Source organism: Colletotrichum abscissum (assembly GCF_030869225.1).
Source record: "Colletotrichum abscissum strain IMI 504890 chromosome Unknown Scaffold_40.1, whole genome shotgun sequence".
NCBI classification, from domain to species: domain Eukaryota; kingdom Fungi; phylum Ascomycota; class Sordariomycetes; order Glomerellales; family Glomerellaceae; genus Colletotrichum; species Colletotrichum abscissum.
The window spans coordinates 371976-389050 of record NW_026850321.1 but is presented as its reverse complement, the minus strand read 5'-3'; the positions used below and the strand labels follow the sequence as shown (position 1 = coordinate 389050).

The window sequence follows — 17075 nt, the reverse complement described above, 5'->3', positions numbered from 1 at the left end:
GTTCCCTGGTTCCAAAACTGCTTCCAAAAGCTCCGGGAAAGCAGTTGGACGCGCTCCCGCGTGAGAGTCTAGTCTTTGCTTAGGAGAGAGACATGGGGCCATGGGAACATGGGGGCGGGCAATCGGGAATACTCCACCTTTGGACCCCTCCGCTCGCGGCGGAAACTCAACCGGCTGCCCGCGGTGCGGAAAATCGGTTGGTTTACCGAAAGAACCACATCAGGATTCACCACTTTTTTCAAGTTTTCACTGGCATGAAACGGAAAATGGCAGATTCAACTACCACCCGTTGGGCTGCGAGACACCCCCGACATGTCTGAACTCCAGTCTCTATGTTTCTGAAAAGGGCTCTGGTAAGGCTTTCGTGGGGCTTGGCTTCGTTTCTCATTCCCAAACTCACTTCTGGCCACAGCCGCCACACTATTGGGACGGAACTGCGGATGTTTGTTGCTTGAGCACTCAGACTGTCAGAGACTCAGAGTTGTATCGTGAAGCTTCGTGAGAATGGAGCAGAAAAAATCAAGGGACCTAGGGACCTAAACTGGGTCTAAACTGCAACGTAGGGTCCAGAACTCATATCCACCCCCATTCTCATCCCTGCCTCTGAGTTTCCAGAGTCCAGACCAATATTCACAGATACCTGAGTAACCTTACCTGGGCGGCGGAAACCTACACGTCGGTACACATCCAGATAGCTACTACTGTGCACGCTAGACACTTGGACTGCGCATGTCAACCAAACAGAGACTACTACGGCAAGGTAGAGAGTTTCGAGCGGTGGGGAGACAGCTGCGTCCGGGGGAGAAATGCGGAGTGCAGTGTTGCTTTGCGCATGCGGTCCCGGTCCACCGGATTGCTCCTTTAGGAAATCCGAGCTGCTCATCCCTTTCTCGTCCCTCCTTGATCCCTCCTCGTCCCTACTCACCCCTACTCCATGCCTTTACTCACTGATACCAGAGTGGCAGAAGCTCAGAACGAGTATCAAACTATTTGCCATTTGTGATCATGTGTGTTGTATCTCACTGCCTGCGCCACCAACAAACTGGAACCCAACAAAATGAAGAAGCAAAACCCAAAGATCGGTCAGCAAACCCATCATTCAAATGTCAGACAATTCAAGCATATGATGTCTTCGTGACGCCGCAGGATCAGCTTGCCCCTCCTTCACCCCATCCTCCCCCTATCCCGTGCTCGGTTCCGTACGGATATCCCGTAGGCTATCCCGTACCGCAAGTCCGCAACCTAGTACCCCGGGGCCAGAACAACACAACGCGCAAGCCTGCGAGTGTTTGATGCTCTCGTGACTCTCGGGACCATCGTGAACTATGCCGACACCTCCGGCCATGACCCAAAAGACCACTTATCCTCCAGCCTCTGCACCCCGGCGCCGCTATCGCCATCGCCCTCGCCGCCCCCTTCCCTGGCGATCCACCGCTGCACGCCCCAGAACGCCTTGAGGTACGATATTCCCAGCGCAAAGTCCTCGAACCCGATCGATAGCCCCGTCACGGCCATCTTCCTCCTCACGAATCTGCCCTTGGCATCCGCCGCAGCGTTCGGGGCCGCCACCAGCATCACCCAGAGGAAGATCCCCGGGATCCCCTTCCACGTCGTCATGCTCACGCTCGTCAGGCTGGCGTACGCTGCCTGGAGCATATCAGCGTCGTCGAACCGCGAAATCTGGCTCAGAGACTTGATGGACCAGCTGTAAATCACGGCGGCGATCCTGACAGTCTCGAGGATCCGTTCCTTTTCGGTGGAGGGGGAGGAGGCGACTTGTGTGGGTCTCGTTGCTGCCGTTGCTGTGCCTTGTTCCCGCAGCTTTCCGTATAGCCACGATGCGGTTGATCGAATCTTTGATTTCCTCGACGCCGACGCCCTCGCCGATGCCGATGTGACGGAATCTGTGAGGAACCGCACGTCGTCTAGAATATTGGCCGTCGCGCTGCAGATGCCGAGCTTCTCTGCGATACTCTCGAATCGCGGTGCGGGCGCCAGTAAGGGGCTGTCATAACAGTCTGGCCATGTTGTCGGGACGGGTATCTCCTCGTCACGGGCTGGATCATTTTCCAACCAGTAGAGATCCGTCTCAAAGGCACACGCAATCTCATAATCAGTCCTTTTGGATGGCATGAGCATAACTTTTTATGACTTGATACGAACTCACTTACAGAATTATGATCGATTCGCCTACTACATCTCTCAGCCCTCGCATGCCTTTACGGAGTTTAATCATGCGCTTGATGCCTCTCATGTGAGCAAACATGCTCTCGTCGGCTCCCCAAAACCACTTTGAGAAGACAATCAGCTTCCAGTTGAGAATGGTTCACAAAGCTGTCACCGGGACAAGACGCTTCACTCACCTCCATGACGACAAGATTTACAATGCACCGGACCATCTCAACCGCGATAGCGTCGAACGGTCGCCGCATGTAGTCCGCTATCATTGACAGCACCCAGGACTTTAGGGCGAGCGACTCGGGGCTCTTTGCCACTTCCGTCCCTCGCGCAAGCGACTGGGTCATCGAGGACATGAGGATGCCGATATTGGGAAACAGAGGGGATTGCAGCATCCACGGCAGGACCTCTTTGAGGAACACGGGCGGCTGGCTCTGACCGTCAATCGATACCATGTTAGGTGCGACGAATTGGACGTCTGCGGGCGGTCTCGTCAGCTACCAATACTCCAAGGGTGATGATACTGGCGATCTTACAGAAATGTAGAAGCTCCGTCGTTCTGGGACCTTCCGGGAGTGGCATGCCGTGAAGGGTTGTAACTTCCGTGAGGATGCCACCGATGGATGCTATGCCATTGTGAAAGAAGGCCTGGGGATCCCCATCTCCATCGAGAAAGAGGTTGGCGCGAGTCTTGCTCTCCAATACGGCCCTCTCCTCTTCTCGATGGCCCTCACAGCAGTCTCCCCCGTGGCTTGCGTGATCATGAGTCGCAAGGCACCTCGACCTGAGCTGTTCCCTGCACCGATTTCGAACGGGAAGTCGACCCGGTAAGCCCAGAGACGCGATACCGGGTAATGAAGTGGCACATGGACCGTGTGAGGTTACCTCTGCCTGCTTCCCTGATTTCGAGGGAAGCGAGGATAGGTCAAAGGTGAGGACCTGTGTCTCGTACACGGGTTTCGGGAGACATGGCCCAAGTTGGACAATGGTACACTCCACAGGAGGGAAACGCCTCGAGCAGTTGACGCACTGCGTCTCGGGCTGTCGTATTATGCACTATGACATGTCCATTCTTTCAGTCTTGCATGAACTCGATGGGATTCAAATGATCAGGTTCGGGTCGTTCCTGGGCATGTAATACCGTTACATAGCGGGTGACTTGGTGTTGATCAGTGTTGGACTTTTGGTCAACTCACCTTCTGCTTCCGCCTTTGACACTCGGTGCACGATTTCTGGAGCCTCGCCCGTCTCTTCGCGGCGGTCGGCGGCTTTGACGATTCAGAGGCCATGATACTCGATTCATGATACTCAGCTCAGTATGTTGAAGATGAAGCAAAAGTGAGAGGGGAGCGAAGCACTAGATCCGGCCTTTGAACCACTGACACGCCCTCAATTCAGCCACGGCTGAGAGCTGAATGAGATATAGGTCCATGTCTCGATTGAGAGATAGTACGGGATAAGATGAGTGGACGAGCACCTGAACCAACAGGGCGCTTTTGACATTCTCTCAACACATTGTTTGCTCTGCCTCATTTGTCCCTTTTCGGATTGATGCATTTTGATGCATTCAGCGCCGACTCTCCCCCCCTCATTTTGTGTCTCACGAAGGTCACGTACGATTTGACGATTTGTTTCCGTTACTGTGAGGCGTCGGCCTTTGGATAGATCGACACCAGCTGGCGGCGCTTACTTGCATGAAAAGGCTGCCTGCGGGACAAGACACGGTCTGTGGGTGGGAGTATCCCCGGCGGTGAGACGGGATGGAAGATGCGAGATGAACCTGGCTTTTTTGACAGTTTTTACACCCTAGAAACAGAGAACTGGGTTTCTATAATAGAAAATGAATTCCGCATCACGACATTTGCGTTCATTCTTTCGCCATCAAGCGTCCGTGATCAATTACATTCACTTTGAACCTCAATGACAATCATGGCCGGTCAGACGCCAACGAATATCACCGGCGGCTGCCTCTGCGGCTCGGTCAAGTACACCGTTGCCGGCGGATTCGGATTCGGAGTTGTCTGCCACTGCAACAGCTGCCGCAAATTTACGGGTTCGTCCTTTGGCGCGAACAGCTTAGTAGAGACAAAGGTACGATAAGATGCCCGCACTCCAAGATCCTAGCTATCAATTACTAACCAATTATCCAAATTTTACAGAACCTCACCGTCGAAGACCCGGAGAAGAAGATCAAGGTCTACAAGGCTGGGACGTCCAACTCGGGCAACTCGCTGGAGCGCTCTTTCTGCGGCGCCTGCGGCTCTTCGCTGTTCGTCGTCAGCGAAAAGGATCCCGGCCGGATCGCCGTCACGTCCGGGACGATGGATGACGTACAGGGCGTGGAGGGGGATGGCGTCGAGCTGTGGAAGCCAAAACTGGAGTTCTTCTGTATTCGCAAGGCGAAGTGGGTGACGACTGTTGGAACTGCGCAAAAAGATACGATGTGAACGGTATATACTGCTTCAGATGGCTTCGATTTTGGCGTTAGTCTGTGTTTCGTGTGGTTGTATGCAAGGTGCAAAGCAAGGCGGAAACCACGAAATGCAAATAGCTTCGTCCAGGCCGTCCCGTTCTATCTCGTGACTCAGATGCAATTCGGAGACGGAGAAGGAAAGATATCTGCCCCCGCTCGGAAGGCTGGTTTGAATGATTATTGATATCAATTTGTGAATGCTGCATCACGCCGGCGGACTGGTATCGTCGGCACCTTCGGCCGTGTCGAGCGGCGGCGATGGACTCCACCTGCAAAGTGGAGATCGCATCCTCCGGCCGGGGGCGATCTTTGATTGCTGGAGAAACTTAAGCCGAGCTCGACCGCCGGCGACAACCAACGAGGACCGACAAGGACCAACGAGCTGTTGTTTGGAAGGCTTCCAAGTCACACACTTAGGGGCTCTTCAACCAACTGCAATTCTATTCTTGGCACTGCCATCCTACCTTAGACATACCATCAGAGATCGTCAAAATGACCTCTCATGAAGATGGACCAATCTTCCTCAACCCCATAATCCCGGGCTTCAATCCAGACCCAACAATCTGCGTAGTTCCGGCAACAGACTCAACCCCGACGACGTATTTCCTATCTACTTCCACCTTTGAATACTTCCCAGGTTGTGCTATATACACCTCAACGGATCTCATCAACTGGAAGCTCATCGGGCACGCACTCACACGCAGAAGCCAGATCGAGCTGAGAACCGTCGAGCCAGGCGCCGGAAGTTGGGCGAGCACGCTGCGCTATCGGCCTCAGGAGAAGCGCTGGTATCTCGCCAACGGGCTCTTTCAGAGATATCGACCCACGAATGATGTGAGCAAAGACCATGCCTACAATTTTGAGGCACTGCTTATGAGAATGCATAGGAGCGCATCTTCCCTAGGGGATTCTATGTTTGGACAGATAATATCTGGGATGAAAACTCCTGGTCAGATCCCGTATACTTTGACAATCCCGGATTTGATCAAGATGTGAGTGCTCAGTTCGACCAAAACACGGGCACAGCTGATCGCAATTCCAGCTCTTCTGGGACGACGACGGAAAGGTCTATCTCTCAACAACAGTCCGCATGGGAAAGCGAACCCCAGGCCTCAAACTAAAAGACTTTGCCATTCACATTTCAGAAATCGACATTTCTACAGGTAGGACCCTCACCCCGCCGCAAGTGATCCGTGAATCCCCACACGGAATCGCAGAAGGATCACACATCATCCGCCGGGGAGAGTACTACTACCTCTTTACCGCCGAAGGCGGCACAGAAGCCGGCCACCAAGAGTGGGTTTTCAGAAGTCAGACGGGGCCATACGGGCCGTGGGAGGGGCAGGGTAAGGCTCTGTGGTATAACGGGCCCGAGGAGGAGGTGCAAAGGACCGGCCACTGCGATGTCTTTCATGATGGCAATGGCAATTGGTGGGCCGTGCTACTTGGTGTCAGGCCTGTGAAGGCTGGGGATGAATATCTTGAGCCGCAGATGGGTCGAGAGACGTTCCTGGTGCAGGTTGGCTGGGTGGATGATTGGCCCGTCTTCAATAAGGGTCGCAATATCGCACTCCAGACCGTCGGCAGGGAAGCGATTGAGAAGGCCGCCGTCGCTGATGCTGATGGAGTCAAGTGGAAGGCAGACCTGTCCAGATCATCCCTGGAAATTGGCTGGTATCACAAGAGTGAGTTGGGTGGTCGCGAGCACTGCTTTCAAAGCTGAAGCTGATTTCATCTTTCTAGATACGCCTATCAAGCCCTGCCATAGCCTGACAGAACGTCCCGGCTACCTGAGGCTCTACGGGAACTGCTTTGATCTCAATAGTCCCGAATCGCCGGCGATGATTTTGAGGAAGCAGACTTCATATAGCGAGACCTTCAAAGCTACAATGCTCTTCAAACCTAGTCGGGTAGGGTACGAATCTGGCGTTACCATATGGTGGAGTCAGTACTCCTACGCCACCATTGGCATTGGCGCAGTTCAACCACAAGATGGAGGACCCGCCGTCCCGACAATCATCACGAGGGAGCCTACGGGCAAGGTCAACAAGCTCAAGGTACGTTCTAAGCCGCTTTATAGCTTTCGGCGTTCTTTCTAATGTTAAAAGGTGGCACACCCTCTGCTGGATTCTGCAATACCCGCCCTTAATTTAGATCAGCCGGTAAAGCTGTCCATCACGGCGAGGTCCTCCGACTATGAGATGAGTCTCTCGGTCGATGGGATTACGACGACCAGGATATTCAAGTCGGAGGCATTGACTGTCTTTCCTCCCGTAGGAGGTGCTTTCTGTGGCGTCATGTACGGGATTTACTCATTCGGGCAGAGTGAACCGGTGCTGGATCCTTCAGATTTCACAGACATTGAGATCCTAGAAATTTGAGTCAATTTAATAAGATGCCAAGGTTGGCAAATCTTTCCAGCCCTTCTTCAATGGCTCACTTCCGTCGGATACCAGCTGGTCTAGAGCCTTAAGGAATGAACAGCCAATGAAAGGCTTTGTGAACTTGATACAGCCTAGCCTGGGGCATGCTGAATCCCCCTTACACATCCTTAAACACGAAGGCCTGGATTTCATCCCGGGTTCTTTTGAGTTTGAAGTAAACTCATCTCAACACATGCAAGAGCTGCAGAGACATGGAACCTCCCTTCGGACCTCCTCAACCTCGACGCCACTTGCTATGCAGAATCGCGAGTGCGACTCAAAACCACGTTGCAGTTTGCTTTCCAACAGTCCGAGAGCTACAGTCTTGAGCTTCTGAAAACGCCGTCTTAGCATTCCCATTGTAGTGATGCATCCTATTGTATGCTGCTCTAACGGCTGGAGGACGTAGCTACTGTGCTTGGTAAGCCACAACTTTAAGTGAACATCAAGTGAGACGAGTATACCTGCGTTCCGTTCCTTGAAAGGATTTTGATCAAGTATGAAGTCGATGTCTTCTACCCGGCAGGCCAAGTAGTGCGCTTTCTTCAAGAAACACTCCACGAAAATAGATCGCCATAAACACATTATCGTTCTATTTCTTTTCTTTGCAGGAAAGAAAGCCACATCATAGAGCCACCCCATCACCATGGCATCCTTCATCAAGACAGAACACTACGAACCCTACTCCGAAATCTCCCCTAACACCCTCCATACCCAATTCACCAACCAAAAAGTCCTCATAACCGGAGGCGGCTCCGGCATAGGCGCATCCACAGCCCGCAGCTTCGCCCAAGCCAACGCCGCAAAACTCATCCTCACCGGCCGCACCGAGTCCACCCTCCACCAGACAGCAGCCGCCCTCCGCGCAGAGTCCCCCGACCTAGAATTCTCCCTTCACGTGGGAAGCGTCTCTTCCCCAGACCACGTAGCATCCCTCTTTGCAAGCCCAGAACGCTCCCCCGATGTTCTTGTTAATAATGCCGGGTAGCTCTCCGCACCAGTGAGCTTCGTCGACGCGGATTTGAAGGATTGGTGGCAGGGGTCCACGACTACTGTATTTAGAACGGCGCTTATGACGCAGACGTACCTCCGCCGTCGCAGAGGCTTGCAGACTGGGGCGGAGGACGAGAAGCCTGGGGTTATAATCAACATCAACACGAAGGCTGCGTATGAATTTCGTATCCCCGGTATGAGCAGCTACGGCGCGAGTAAAGCTGCCATGCTGCGCCTGGCGCAGGTTATTACGGACGATGCCCCGGCGTCCGAGGCGTGCGTTATCTCTGTTCACCCTGGCGCAGTGCAGACGGCCTTGCTGGTCAAGTCTGGGCTGAAGCGAAAGATGACGAACAGGAAATTAGCGGGAGACTTTGAAGTGTGGAGTGCTTCGGAGGAGGCGGCGTTTCTGAATGGGCGGATGGTGTGGGTGAATTGGGATGTCCCCGAGTTGCTTTCGTGGAAGGATGTTATCGTCGAGAAGGATCTTTTGAGGACGAATATTAAAGAGGCTTAGGTCTATGAGGGGTTCCTGGCTTGGGGAGGGTTTGATGGCTGTTGTATTCGTATTTTTGACACAAAGATATGTGAAGGCACTTGTACCATGGCTTATAATTACAAACTCTCGAATAGAATGGATCTCAATCTTGAGATATAAGCACGGATTCTTCTCATAAAGTAGGCAGCTTCGCTCCTCGCAAAACTCCAAACTTCTCAAATCCTTCGCTCAATATATACAACGAACTGAAGGCTATTTATGGATTCAGCTAGAAATCAGCAACTCTGCTATAGAGGCCAAGCGCCATATCTTGCCACAAGAACCAAACTGCCACATCTAGTTGGTCTCGGCGACGTGGTTGGTGACCAAGCAAGTCCACTCGTCGGTACCGTAGTAAATGGTGTTACCGTCATTGTGCGACTGTCCGGTGCTAATGGTATCTCCCAGCTGCCAGAAAGCGTCGCCGGCCATGCCCGCGGTGGCGACCGAGGCGATCTGCCATGGTCTCTCGATCGTGCAGTGGTCGGATGGCGCGCCGTCTGTGATTTGAAGATTTGTATCAGTTTAGTTCACCTCATTTGCTTCTTCACGAAGTTTCTGCATCTAGGTTATGACTTACATTCTTCAAAGAAGCAGGGCTTGTTTGCGGCAACGCAGGCCTTTGCGTGGTCGGCTACCCACTTGGCGCCAGTGTCGTATCCAACGCTCCCTATAACACGTCAGTGACCTTTCGATGATACCTCATTATTGCAGGTGGACTAACATGAGTTAGGATAGAAGTGGAACGTTCCAAAGTCCCTAAACACAGATCAAACATCAGCATCACAGCCACCACCACGGAGACGATATTCAGGGGGGCAACATACAAGGTAGTAATGTTCAGCAAACCAACCCAATCCGTTCCCTCACCATACTGATAGGGGTACGAAGTGTCTCCAGGTAGACCCATACCCTCATCGCCGAGCGTCACCATGTGGTTAGGATCCAGTGACTTGACGTAGGCCGACGTGGACTTTGCCCAGTTGTAGATGACGGAGGTCGCGCAGCCCTGGCAGCGGGGCTCGTTGGCCAGCTCCCACGCGAAGATGGCGGGCGAGGCCTTGTACCGGTTGACCACGGTCTGGACGTACTTGAGGTACTGCGTCTGGGCCGCCGTGTTGGTGTACCAGCCGTTGTGGTCGCCTCCGAAGGCGTTGACGTAGGCGTTGATTCCGCCATAGTCGTTCCTGGGACTGCATCAGATAGGTGCCTTGAAGGGGTGTTTGGAGGAGCAACTTACCAGTTGTTGACAAAGTTGATGATGAGCTTGATGCCGTTCTTCTCAGCTGAAGCGACGACGGTGTCCAGGCGTCCGAGACCGTTCTCGCCAGTGTTGATTTGCGAACCCGACGCACTCAGGTACTGGAACCCTGTTCACTCATTAGCTTCCTACAAGACAAACCCTAAGAAAGCTTGGGAATGCTTCATACAGTTATCATACTGGGGAATCGTGTTGACGTCGTTGAAACCCCAAATACGAAGGATCCGGAGACCAGAGGTCTTGAGATGACCCAGGACAAGGTCCACATCGGCCGCGTTGGTGAGGAAACTGCACCAGTAGCAGTTGGTACCGGGGTAGTACTTCGCCACGCCGTCGATGCTGAACTTGGTGCCGACGGCCTTGGGGAAGCCGGTGCTGGGCGGGGTCGTGGCCGAGGACGTCCGGGACGTTGCGCCGACGGACGAGGTGGTTGCCGCGCGGGTCGAGGTCGCGAGGGTGCTGGACCGGGAAGTCGTCGTCGCGGCGGAGCCTGGTGATGCTGGTCAATCTTTTGCTTTCTCGTAGCAAAGTTTATTGGAGAGAAACATACCGGGCAGACACTGCGAGTACCACTGGTTGCTGTACGTGCAGACTGAGCCGGAAACGCAGGTCGTTGCCCCAGTCCAGCCCTGGCCCCCGCATTGGCCATATAGGGGCGCTTGTGCTGAGACGGCGGCCGCGAGGGCGAGGGCACCAGCGACTGCGGACTTCATCTTGAAGATTCGGTCGATGATGGGCGGTGATTATAAGGAGAGATAGACTGGTGTTTCTTTTGTGTCGAACCGGTGGGATGGTCACCCATATTTGTATTCACGAGGGTTCCAGAGCCCGACTCCGCTTCAATAGAGCTGTCAATATCCGGAACCGCCTCGCCGGATCGACGTCTTCCATGGCGCCCCTGTTCAAGAAAGGCTTGTCGTGTAGAGACATCTGAAATTCCATCAATAGCGTCTCGGGAACACGGGCGGATATGCCCATGTCTCATGGAGCCTGGGTCCCTGGATCGACTATGGACTAGTCTGCTCCGCAAATCGAGGGGATGGATATCTAGGAAGGAGACAATGTGGAGAGGCAGGGCCGCAGGAACGGGCAGACAGATGTAGGATTCAGTTCAGCTCTGGTAACGGGTGGGCCGACGGGGCCGGTACAGCTAGGTTTCTGCGTCGTGTTGCATGCTTTGGACGGACATAATGGATGCCTCAGACGGGACTACCGGGAGCCAGACACCCACGATCTACGGTTGCGAATCCCGTCGATCCACTACGCGGTCATCTCAGCGTGTAAGTGGTGAAGAGGTTTATTGACAGCCACCATAGTAATTGGTCAATCGCCGTATGTGATGAGAAGCGATAGCGAGGCCAGTGGCGAGACATTCTGGTCTAGCTATTCCGTAAAGCAAAGAAAATTAAAGGAAAAAACAAGAATGAGGCAGGTTGCCTTTCTTGGTGTAAGTTCCGCCTCGACGTATGGGGCTGCAACGGCGGAGCGTCGTCCGCCGCAACCCGCATTCGAACAAACTCGCCGGCGTTGACCCCGCTAATGGACATTGGCCACGCCGATAGTCGTCTCCAACGGACTCGATTGAGAGCACAAAGTGCCATTTGTCTTAGGTAGTTAGCAGGAGAAACAAGCCGAAAATCCGGCTTTCAGAGAGAAATGTTATTGTTTGTAAGTCTCTTGTGCTTACACCTTAGCCCAGATTCGACAATTCAGGGAATTGCACAAACCTACTTGATTGGATCTAAAACGCACAAGGCCGGTCGATGTTTTGGAGAAGCTGGAGTTCAACTTTTCTAATATGAGTGGACATCATTGTCTCTTATAATCAATGAACCCGAGTACGCATACCTCCGCTTTTATATCTTACCACCTATGCTTCTCACTAACCGACCGGTGATGAACGTAAAGTGGTTGTTAGAGAAGGCCTATGTGAAAGTGCCTGCCAAACTTTATCCAATTACTTTCCCAACCAGCTGGGTGTTTAGCGAACACGCATCTGACTAGAATACACGAGCAAGGCATATGTCCCTCCTCGACTCGATTTCTGTCACCAACGGCAGCAGGCGCACCACAGGCTTGTGAGGCCAGGTCAAACTGCTGTTTGGCGGGGTGGTTGGAGGCGAGCCTCTTACATATATATATATACATATATATATATCAGAAAATCAAGCTACGATTTCACTAGAAGTTACGAGTTCAAACCAAGCATGAGCACCAAGAGATGTAGTCACACTGGTGGTGAACTATTTTTGGGGTTGACCAGCGTTATGCTTAAGTGTATTATTCTTATATGATCTAGAACATAACTTCTTTATTTGCCTAAATGTATCTCAGTCAATTGAGTAACTCATCTTTTTTACTTGTATCCCCGACAAATTCGAAGAAAGCCCGTCGTCGACAGCAATCTTACACAAACGATGTTATCAAAAAGACGACGGGATGCTCAAGGAAGGAAGAAAGGTATTATGGTGTTGCCTTCTGCTGACGCGGGAAGGCGGGAAGGTGCACGGCCCAGTTTGCGGGGACAGCTTGGCGCCACACTCGGACCCTGATGACATAAGACGAGAAGCGGGACGATGACGCGGTGTGCACAGCCTCAACTGGATCATCCGCCCCTGAGCTGCCTCCATCCTCCGTCCTACTCTATAGTGCTGTCCCGCTGCCCATTTCCATATTACAATCCAACTCTTTCTTATTTTATCCTCCGACCGAAACGACGTTTGACAACTCTAAATACTACCTGCCCAATACATACTTACTTATTGCCCCCCTGTCGTCACGATACACCGACCTGTCTCGATCCCATCACTATCTACAAGGCCTCTCCAGTAACCCACCACCAAAATGTCACGCTTCTCCCATCTCGACACAGACGAGGAACGTCTCCCGCACGGCATGCGCCGCGTAGGCTACGACGCCGACACCCAAATCTACACCTACCAGGACGCAGACGGAAGCTACTGGGAAGGCGCGCCCGGCGCTCAATACGGCCAACTCACCCAAGTCTCGGGCGCCTCGTCCAACGCCGCCGTGGGCGCCGAAGAAGCCGAGCCCTTTATGCCGGGCGGCGGCGGCGGCGAGCTCAACCGACGACGGAACCCGTGGGACGATAGAAAAGGGTGGAGGCACGAGATGAGGCCGCTTCTCAACTTCTTTGTGCTGATTGGGCTTTTTCTGCTCGTTCTGACGTGGTGGCTTTACCGTACGCCGTCGTCGTCTTCGGGCGGGGCGGAGGAGGAAGAGGTTGCGGTGCCGCAGTGCGGTGGGCTGGCGGTGCCGTATAAGATTGAGATTGGGAATACGTGTTGGGCTATTGCTGAGGGCCAGAAGATGACGATTGAGGATTTGCTCAAGGCGAACGAGGGGTTGGATTGCGATAAGCTGATTCCTGGGAGCTTTATTTGCATGCCTACCCTAGGGTAAGGTCGTTGGGTTAGTAGGACGGCGTTCTCTTTGGAATGAGGATTGCGGATGTACGCTTGCTGCTGGATACCCCGTCAAGGAGGAATACTCATTTTTTGTCGTTTTGTTCTTGTACCTCTTATCCTTGGTACGTTAGTTTGTTTCTGGGTTTTCATGGTTAGATTTGGTCGAGCTCGACGCTGGCTTCTCAGACTGGTCTCTGAGAGGTGTGGACCGCGGAGGGCTAGATTGTGGCCTGCGCTGCCATTGAACGTTAGCTTCGTGGAATCGACACGATGCTCTGAGATTGAGAAAAGTGATGCAGCCTGTGATACTTGGATAAGAAACAACAAGACACGACGTTGGATTGCTAGACATGTTGGTTAGGCATCGAGAAGCAAGTCGCCAGGCACTCACCATCACATGCAAGTGACCTCGGATAGGGCAGGTTGGATAAGGAAGGCTTATCGCATCCGCAGAGCCCAAGCCATTTTGGACATCGTGAGCGGAGCTTCCCCAGGTTGGCAGGCCGGAGGGGCACTACGCAGTATGTACATACTTACTTTTGCCAAGGGCAGGAAGGGAGTTTGCCGCTTGACCCGATTCGGTGCGAGGGCTGGGGGCTGAGCCGTATTTGTTAGCACGGGCTGGAGAAGCTACATCTTTCGGATGTACCGGCGCACACCCGGGCCCACTGTCGGGTACCTTGCACCAAGTACCGGTCTCTTCCCCAGACATTCCCGTCTCAGCTCCGCTTGTAGTGGTTATTTGGCGGTGGTCGTGTGCCTGGCGTCGCCGCTTTTGATGGCCAATTCTAGTCGAAAGGGGACCAGCTAGATAAGAATTGCACGAAACTAGATACGGCGGCGATGAAACCTCAATCTCTCAGTGTTTCTCGCGTTAATTGAGATCAATTGGAAAGACATTGTCAAGGAAGCAAATCTTACAGGGTGGACCAACGGTGATGTGCTGGTTGCCGACGGGTATCGTGCCCACTGAGGGGGCGAAAAGGGGACTGAGAGGCTGCTAACCTACTCGGAAGGTGCAATTCGTAAGAAGGAGAGGGGCTTTCTCTGGCGCTCGTACGTTGGAAGGGTTTAGCGCTGCCCTTTCCCCAGAATTACAGCGTCTGGGGAAGTGGGACGCTGTGGAGCACCCACTGAGCGGGTCTCCACTTCGCCCCACAACACGGCTCCCCGTCGCTGCAATTCCCTTTCCCCCCATTCGTCCCCCTCTCCTCTTGCGTTGCTTCCCCGTCGTGCTCGTCTGCTCTCTAGGCTCGAGGCCCCCTCCCTTCCCGTCTCCGGCGCTGCTCATCTTCCTACTTTCAGTGGAGTGTTTGCCTGGTACCCCCTGTTCCGTCCCCGCTATCCGTCGGTGTGTAGACAGGTGAGTGAGCAGGGCAACATAGTCCGACACAGCTCTTGGTAGAGGCTGTTCATGCGATGGAAGTGAGAGAGTTTATAAAGTGAGGAATTGTAGAAGCAAAGAAGTGAACAATCCGAAAGGACACAGACTGAAAGATAAACATGGCTGGACCTGGATGGTTCGTGTGGGGTGGCCTCATGCCCTCCTTTTCCGTCTTCAGCAGAGTCCAAGGTTCTACCAGTATGTATGTATGGTGAATGTGTGTGCACCGAGAAAGTCTGGGGAAAACGCGGCACGGTCGGTCAGGGTCTGCCGTTTGTGTCTTCCTGCTTCACCTTTCTTCAGGCTTCATCTCTGTGCGCTTCTCTCCATCGCGCCAGACTCGTCTCGCTGTGGCCAGATTCAACTGCTTGTTCGCTCCTCATGTGGCATGTTCTTCGGAGAGCAACTCCTTGGAGTTGGGCATCTCTCAGCCAGAGAATGGTCTCTGAATTGTCTCTGTTCAATGCGATACCAGCCCATGCTTGCGTCACTCATCTGCCCACCCTCCACGTCGCAGCGTTGCACCAGGCGGCTGGGCCTACCATTTACTTTGCTCTGTCTCTCTCACTCTCTCTCACTTCTCGCCTCTCGCCTCTCGCCTCTGCCTTGCCTCTGGCTCATGCTGCTTGTGTTGCTCACACTCCTCCTCCTCCTCCTCCCACACACGGGGCACCATCACAATTCGGCGCCAGTGTTTGTGCGCTTCTCTCCCCTTGGTATGGTCTCCCTCGCCTTGATGTACTTTGGCTGCTTGGGGTTACCCCCCCTTCCACCAGTCAAACATCCTCATCCGCCCCCCAAACACACACACTCACTCACACCCCCTTCCTTTCATCTGGCAACCTTGGGCTGTGACGGCGACGTATGGATAGACCAAGTCACGCGTGGATGATCTGTCTTACCCCGCACGCTCAGGACGGGAACAACAGAAACCCTCGAGGCAGTGCCCCTGAAGGGCCATAGAGAGAGGGATCCCTTTAAGAAGAGGACATCTGCCTCCTCTTCCGTGGCTTTTGATCTTGTGCGACTTGTCTTTCTATCTCATCGAATCATCTCATCTCGTTCCATCCAACCCCATCATCAGCTTGGAAGGACATATACCTATCACAAGCCAAACCACAACAACAGAGGCTGTATACATCACCAACTATCAAAGTTGCTTCACTCCCATCCACACATACAAACACAAACACAAACACATACACATACACATACACAAAATGGCCCCCCGTATCTCCGCCGCAAAGTCCACAGAGACCCTCTGCTACGGCGTCGCCACCGTCGGCGCCTTCCTCCCCATCTACCTCATGCTCCCCGGCGCCGAGCAGCGCCTCGCCTCCCAGACGACAAAGTGGGCGCCCCGCTGGGAGCGCAACCTCTCCTACTTCACGCCCGCCGCCGAGAGGGGCATCAAGCGCGTCGAGCCTCCCGTCTCCAACATGGTCCGCCGCATCGACAACAGGCTGCCCCTCGAGAGGATGGCAAAGGGCCTCGACAAGAGGATCAAGAACGGTATTGACCGCTTCAACAACACCAAGTAGATGAGTGGCGTCTTGGGTGTTGAGAGGGTGAAGGTGTGAGGGGGTTGAGAGTTATGTAAACACTGTGTATACACTCGTGCCAGCTGGATAAGCTGAGGAGAAGAGTGGAGGATACAACGGAAAGATGATACCACATCTGGCTCTAGAGATATGGAGGATGCATTAGATATCTCATAGAAGACACAGCAACAAACAATAACAAACAAAGCAGTTAAACTTCATATTGTCCCGCCTGTGGGTGCAATGCTATGTGTCGCTAATGACCCAACTCGCAACAGTAATTTACTCAACAGCACTCGCTGTACGGTTTAATCGATGCGTGCCGCCACACAAAAGCCGTAGTTTCACACATTTGGTGGTGGGCATGGATGCTTGCATCTCGCTGCCACCCCAATCTGCAGATAATCAGGCCATGATGAACGACCGCGAACGCAAGAAAGCACTGTCTCACCTCCCACGAGCGGGGTTTTACACTTGACAGTACCCTTTCGTTTCCCCCTTTCCCATGCTGCCTTGGAATTCCCCAATTCTTTTCGTCATTGCCCGTTGGGCGATACAACAATACAACATTACTGTTGTTTCGGAGAACAAAAAAAGAAGGGTTGCAGGGAGCGGCCCGATGTGACTGAATTAGCCGCCGAAGCGAATTGCAATCGACCTGTTTGTGGCCTCATCTTGTCTTCTTTTCTCTGCCACTCACCATGCAAAATCGCGACCGCATCTGCATCTGCACTTATCGGCACGGCACCGCCCGCACACTTGTCCGGGGATTTGTTGCTTTCTCTCATCCAAGGGGACCGGAGATTGATCGATTTCGACGCGATCTCGTTCCATTTTCGTTCCTTGTCCACCGCCC

The 17075-nt window shown here is 53.3% G+C and overlaps 7 protein-coding genes across 7 annotated transcripts; 5 read left to right on the top strand and 2 right to left on the bottom strand.

Moving 5' to 3' along the window:
* Nucleotides 1–1323: 1323 nt before the first annotated feature.
* CABS01_12862 (uncharacterized protein) lies at nucleotides 1324–3467 on the bottom strand (the record flags this gene model as incomplete). The annotated part of the gene is made up of 5 exons (XM_060546214.1): nucleotides 1324–2119; nucleotides 2172–2290; nucleotides 2364–2656; nucleotides 2715–3234; nucleotides 3375–3467. The coding sequence occupies 5 exons, from the start codon at nucleotides 3465–3467 to the stop codon at nucleotides 1324–1326; spliced, it is 1821 nt and encodes a 606-aa protein (XP_060395603.1).
* A 640-nt stretch (nucleotides 3468–4107) lies between these two features.
* Nucleotides 4108–7032, top strand: CABS01_12861 (beta-xylosidase; the record flags this gene model as incomplete). Its single annotated transcript, XM_060546213.1, has 8 exons — nucleotides 4108–4269; nucleotides 4338–4582; nucleotides 4730–4818; nucleotides 5121–5485; nucleotides 5539–5643; nucleotides 5694–6336; nucleotides 6395–6708; nucleotides 6811–7032. The coding sequence occupies 8 exons, from the start codon at nucleotides 4108–4110 to the stop codon at nucleotides 7030–7032; spliced, it is 2145 nt and encodes a 714-aa protein (XP_060395602.1).
* A 688-nt stretch (nucleotides 7033–7720) lies between these two features.
* On the top strand, nucleotides 7721–8584 carry CABS01_12860 (short-chain dehydrogenase; the record flags this gene model as incomplete). The annotated part of the gene is made up of 2 exons (XM_060546212.1): nucleotides 7721–7999; nucleotides 8063–8584. The coding sequence occupies 2 exons, from the start codon at nucleotides 7721–7723 to the stop codon at nucleotides 8582–8584; spliced, it is 801 nt and encodes a 266-aa protein (XP_060395601.1).
* A 318-nt stretch (nucleotides 8585–8902) lies between these two features.
* On the bottom strand, nucleotides 8903–10579 carry CABS01_12859 (fungal cellulose binding domain-containing protein; the record flags this gene model as incomplete). The annotated part of the gene is made up of 7 exons (XM_060546211.1): nucleotides 8903–9105; nucleotides 9186–9275; nucleotides 9330–9364; nucleotides 9433–9792; nucleotides 9846–9975; nucleotides 10036–10356; nucleotides 10417–10579. 7 exons carry the CDS (start codon nucleotides 10577–10579, stop codon nucleotides 8903–8905), a joined length of 1302 nt encoding a protein of 433 aa, XP_060395600.1.
* A 2131-nt stretch (nucleotides 10580–12710) lies between these two features.
* On the top strand, nucleotides 12711–13289 carry CABS01_12858 (LysM domain-containing protein; the record flags this gene model as incomplete). Its single annotated transcript, XM_060546210.1, has 1 exon — nucleotides 12711–13289. One exon carries the CDS (start codon nucleotides 12711–12713, stop codon nucleotides 13287–13289), a length of 579 nt encoding a protein of 192 aa, XP_060395599.1.
* Nucleotides 13290–14811: 1522 nt separating this feature from the next.
* CABS01_12857 (uncharacterized protein) lies at nucleotides 14812–15570 on the top strand (the record flags this gene model as incomplete). The annotated part of the gene is made up of 1 exon (XM_060546209.1): nucleotides 14812–15570. The coding sequence occupies one exon, from the start codon at nucleotides 14812–14814 to the stop codon at nucleotides 15568–15570; it is 759 nt and encodes a 252-aa protein (XP_060395598.1).
* Nucleotides 15571–15898: 328 nt separating this feature from the next.
* Nucleotides 15899–16219, top strand: CABS01_12856 (uncharacterized protein; the record flags this gene model as incomplete). The annotated part of the gene is made up of 1 exon (XM_060546208.1): nucleotides 15899–16219. One exon carries the CDS (start codon nucleotides 15899–15901, stop codon nucleotides 16217–16219), a length of 321 nt encoding a protein of 106 aa, XP_060395597.1.
* Nucleotides 16220–17075: the final 856 nt, after the last annotated feature.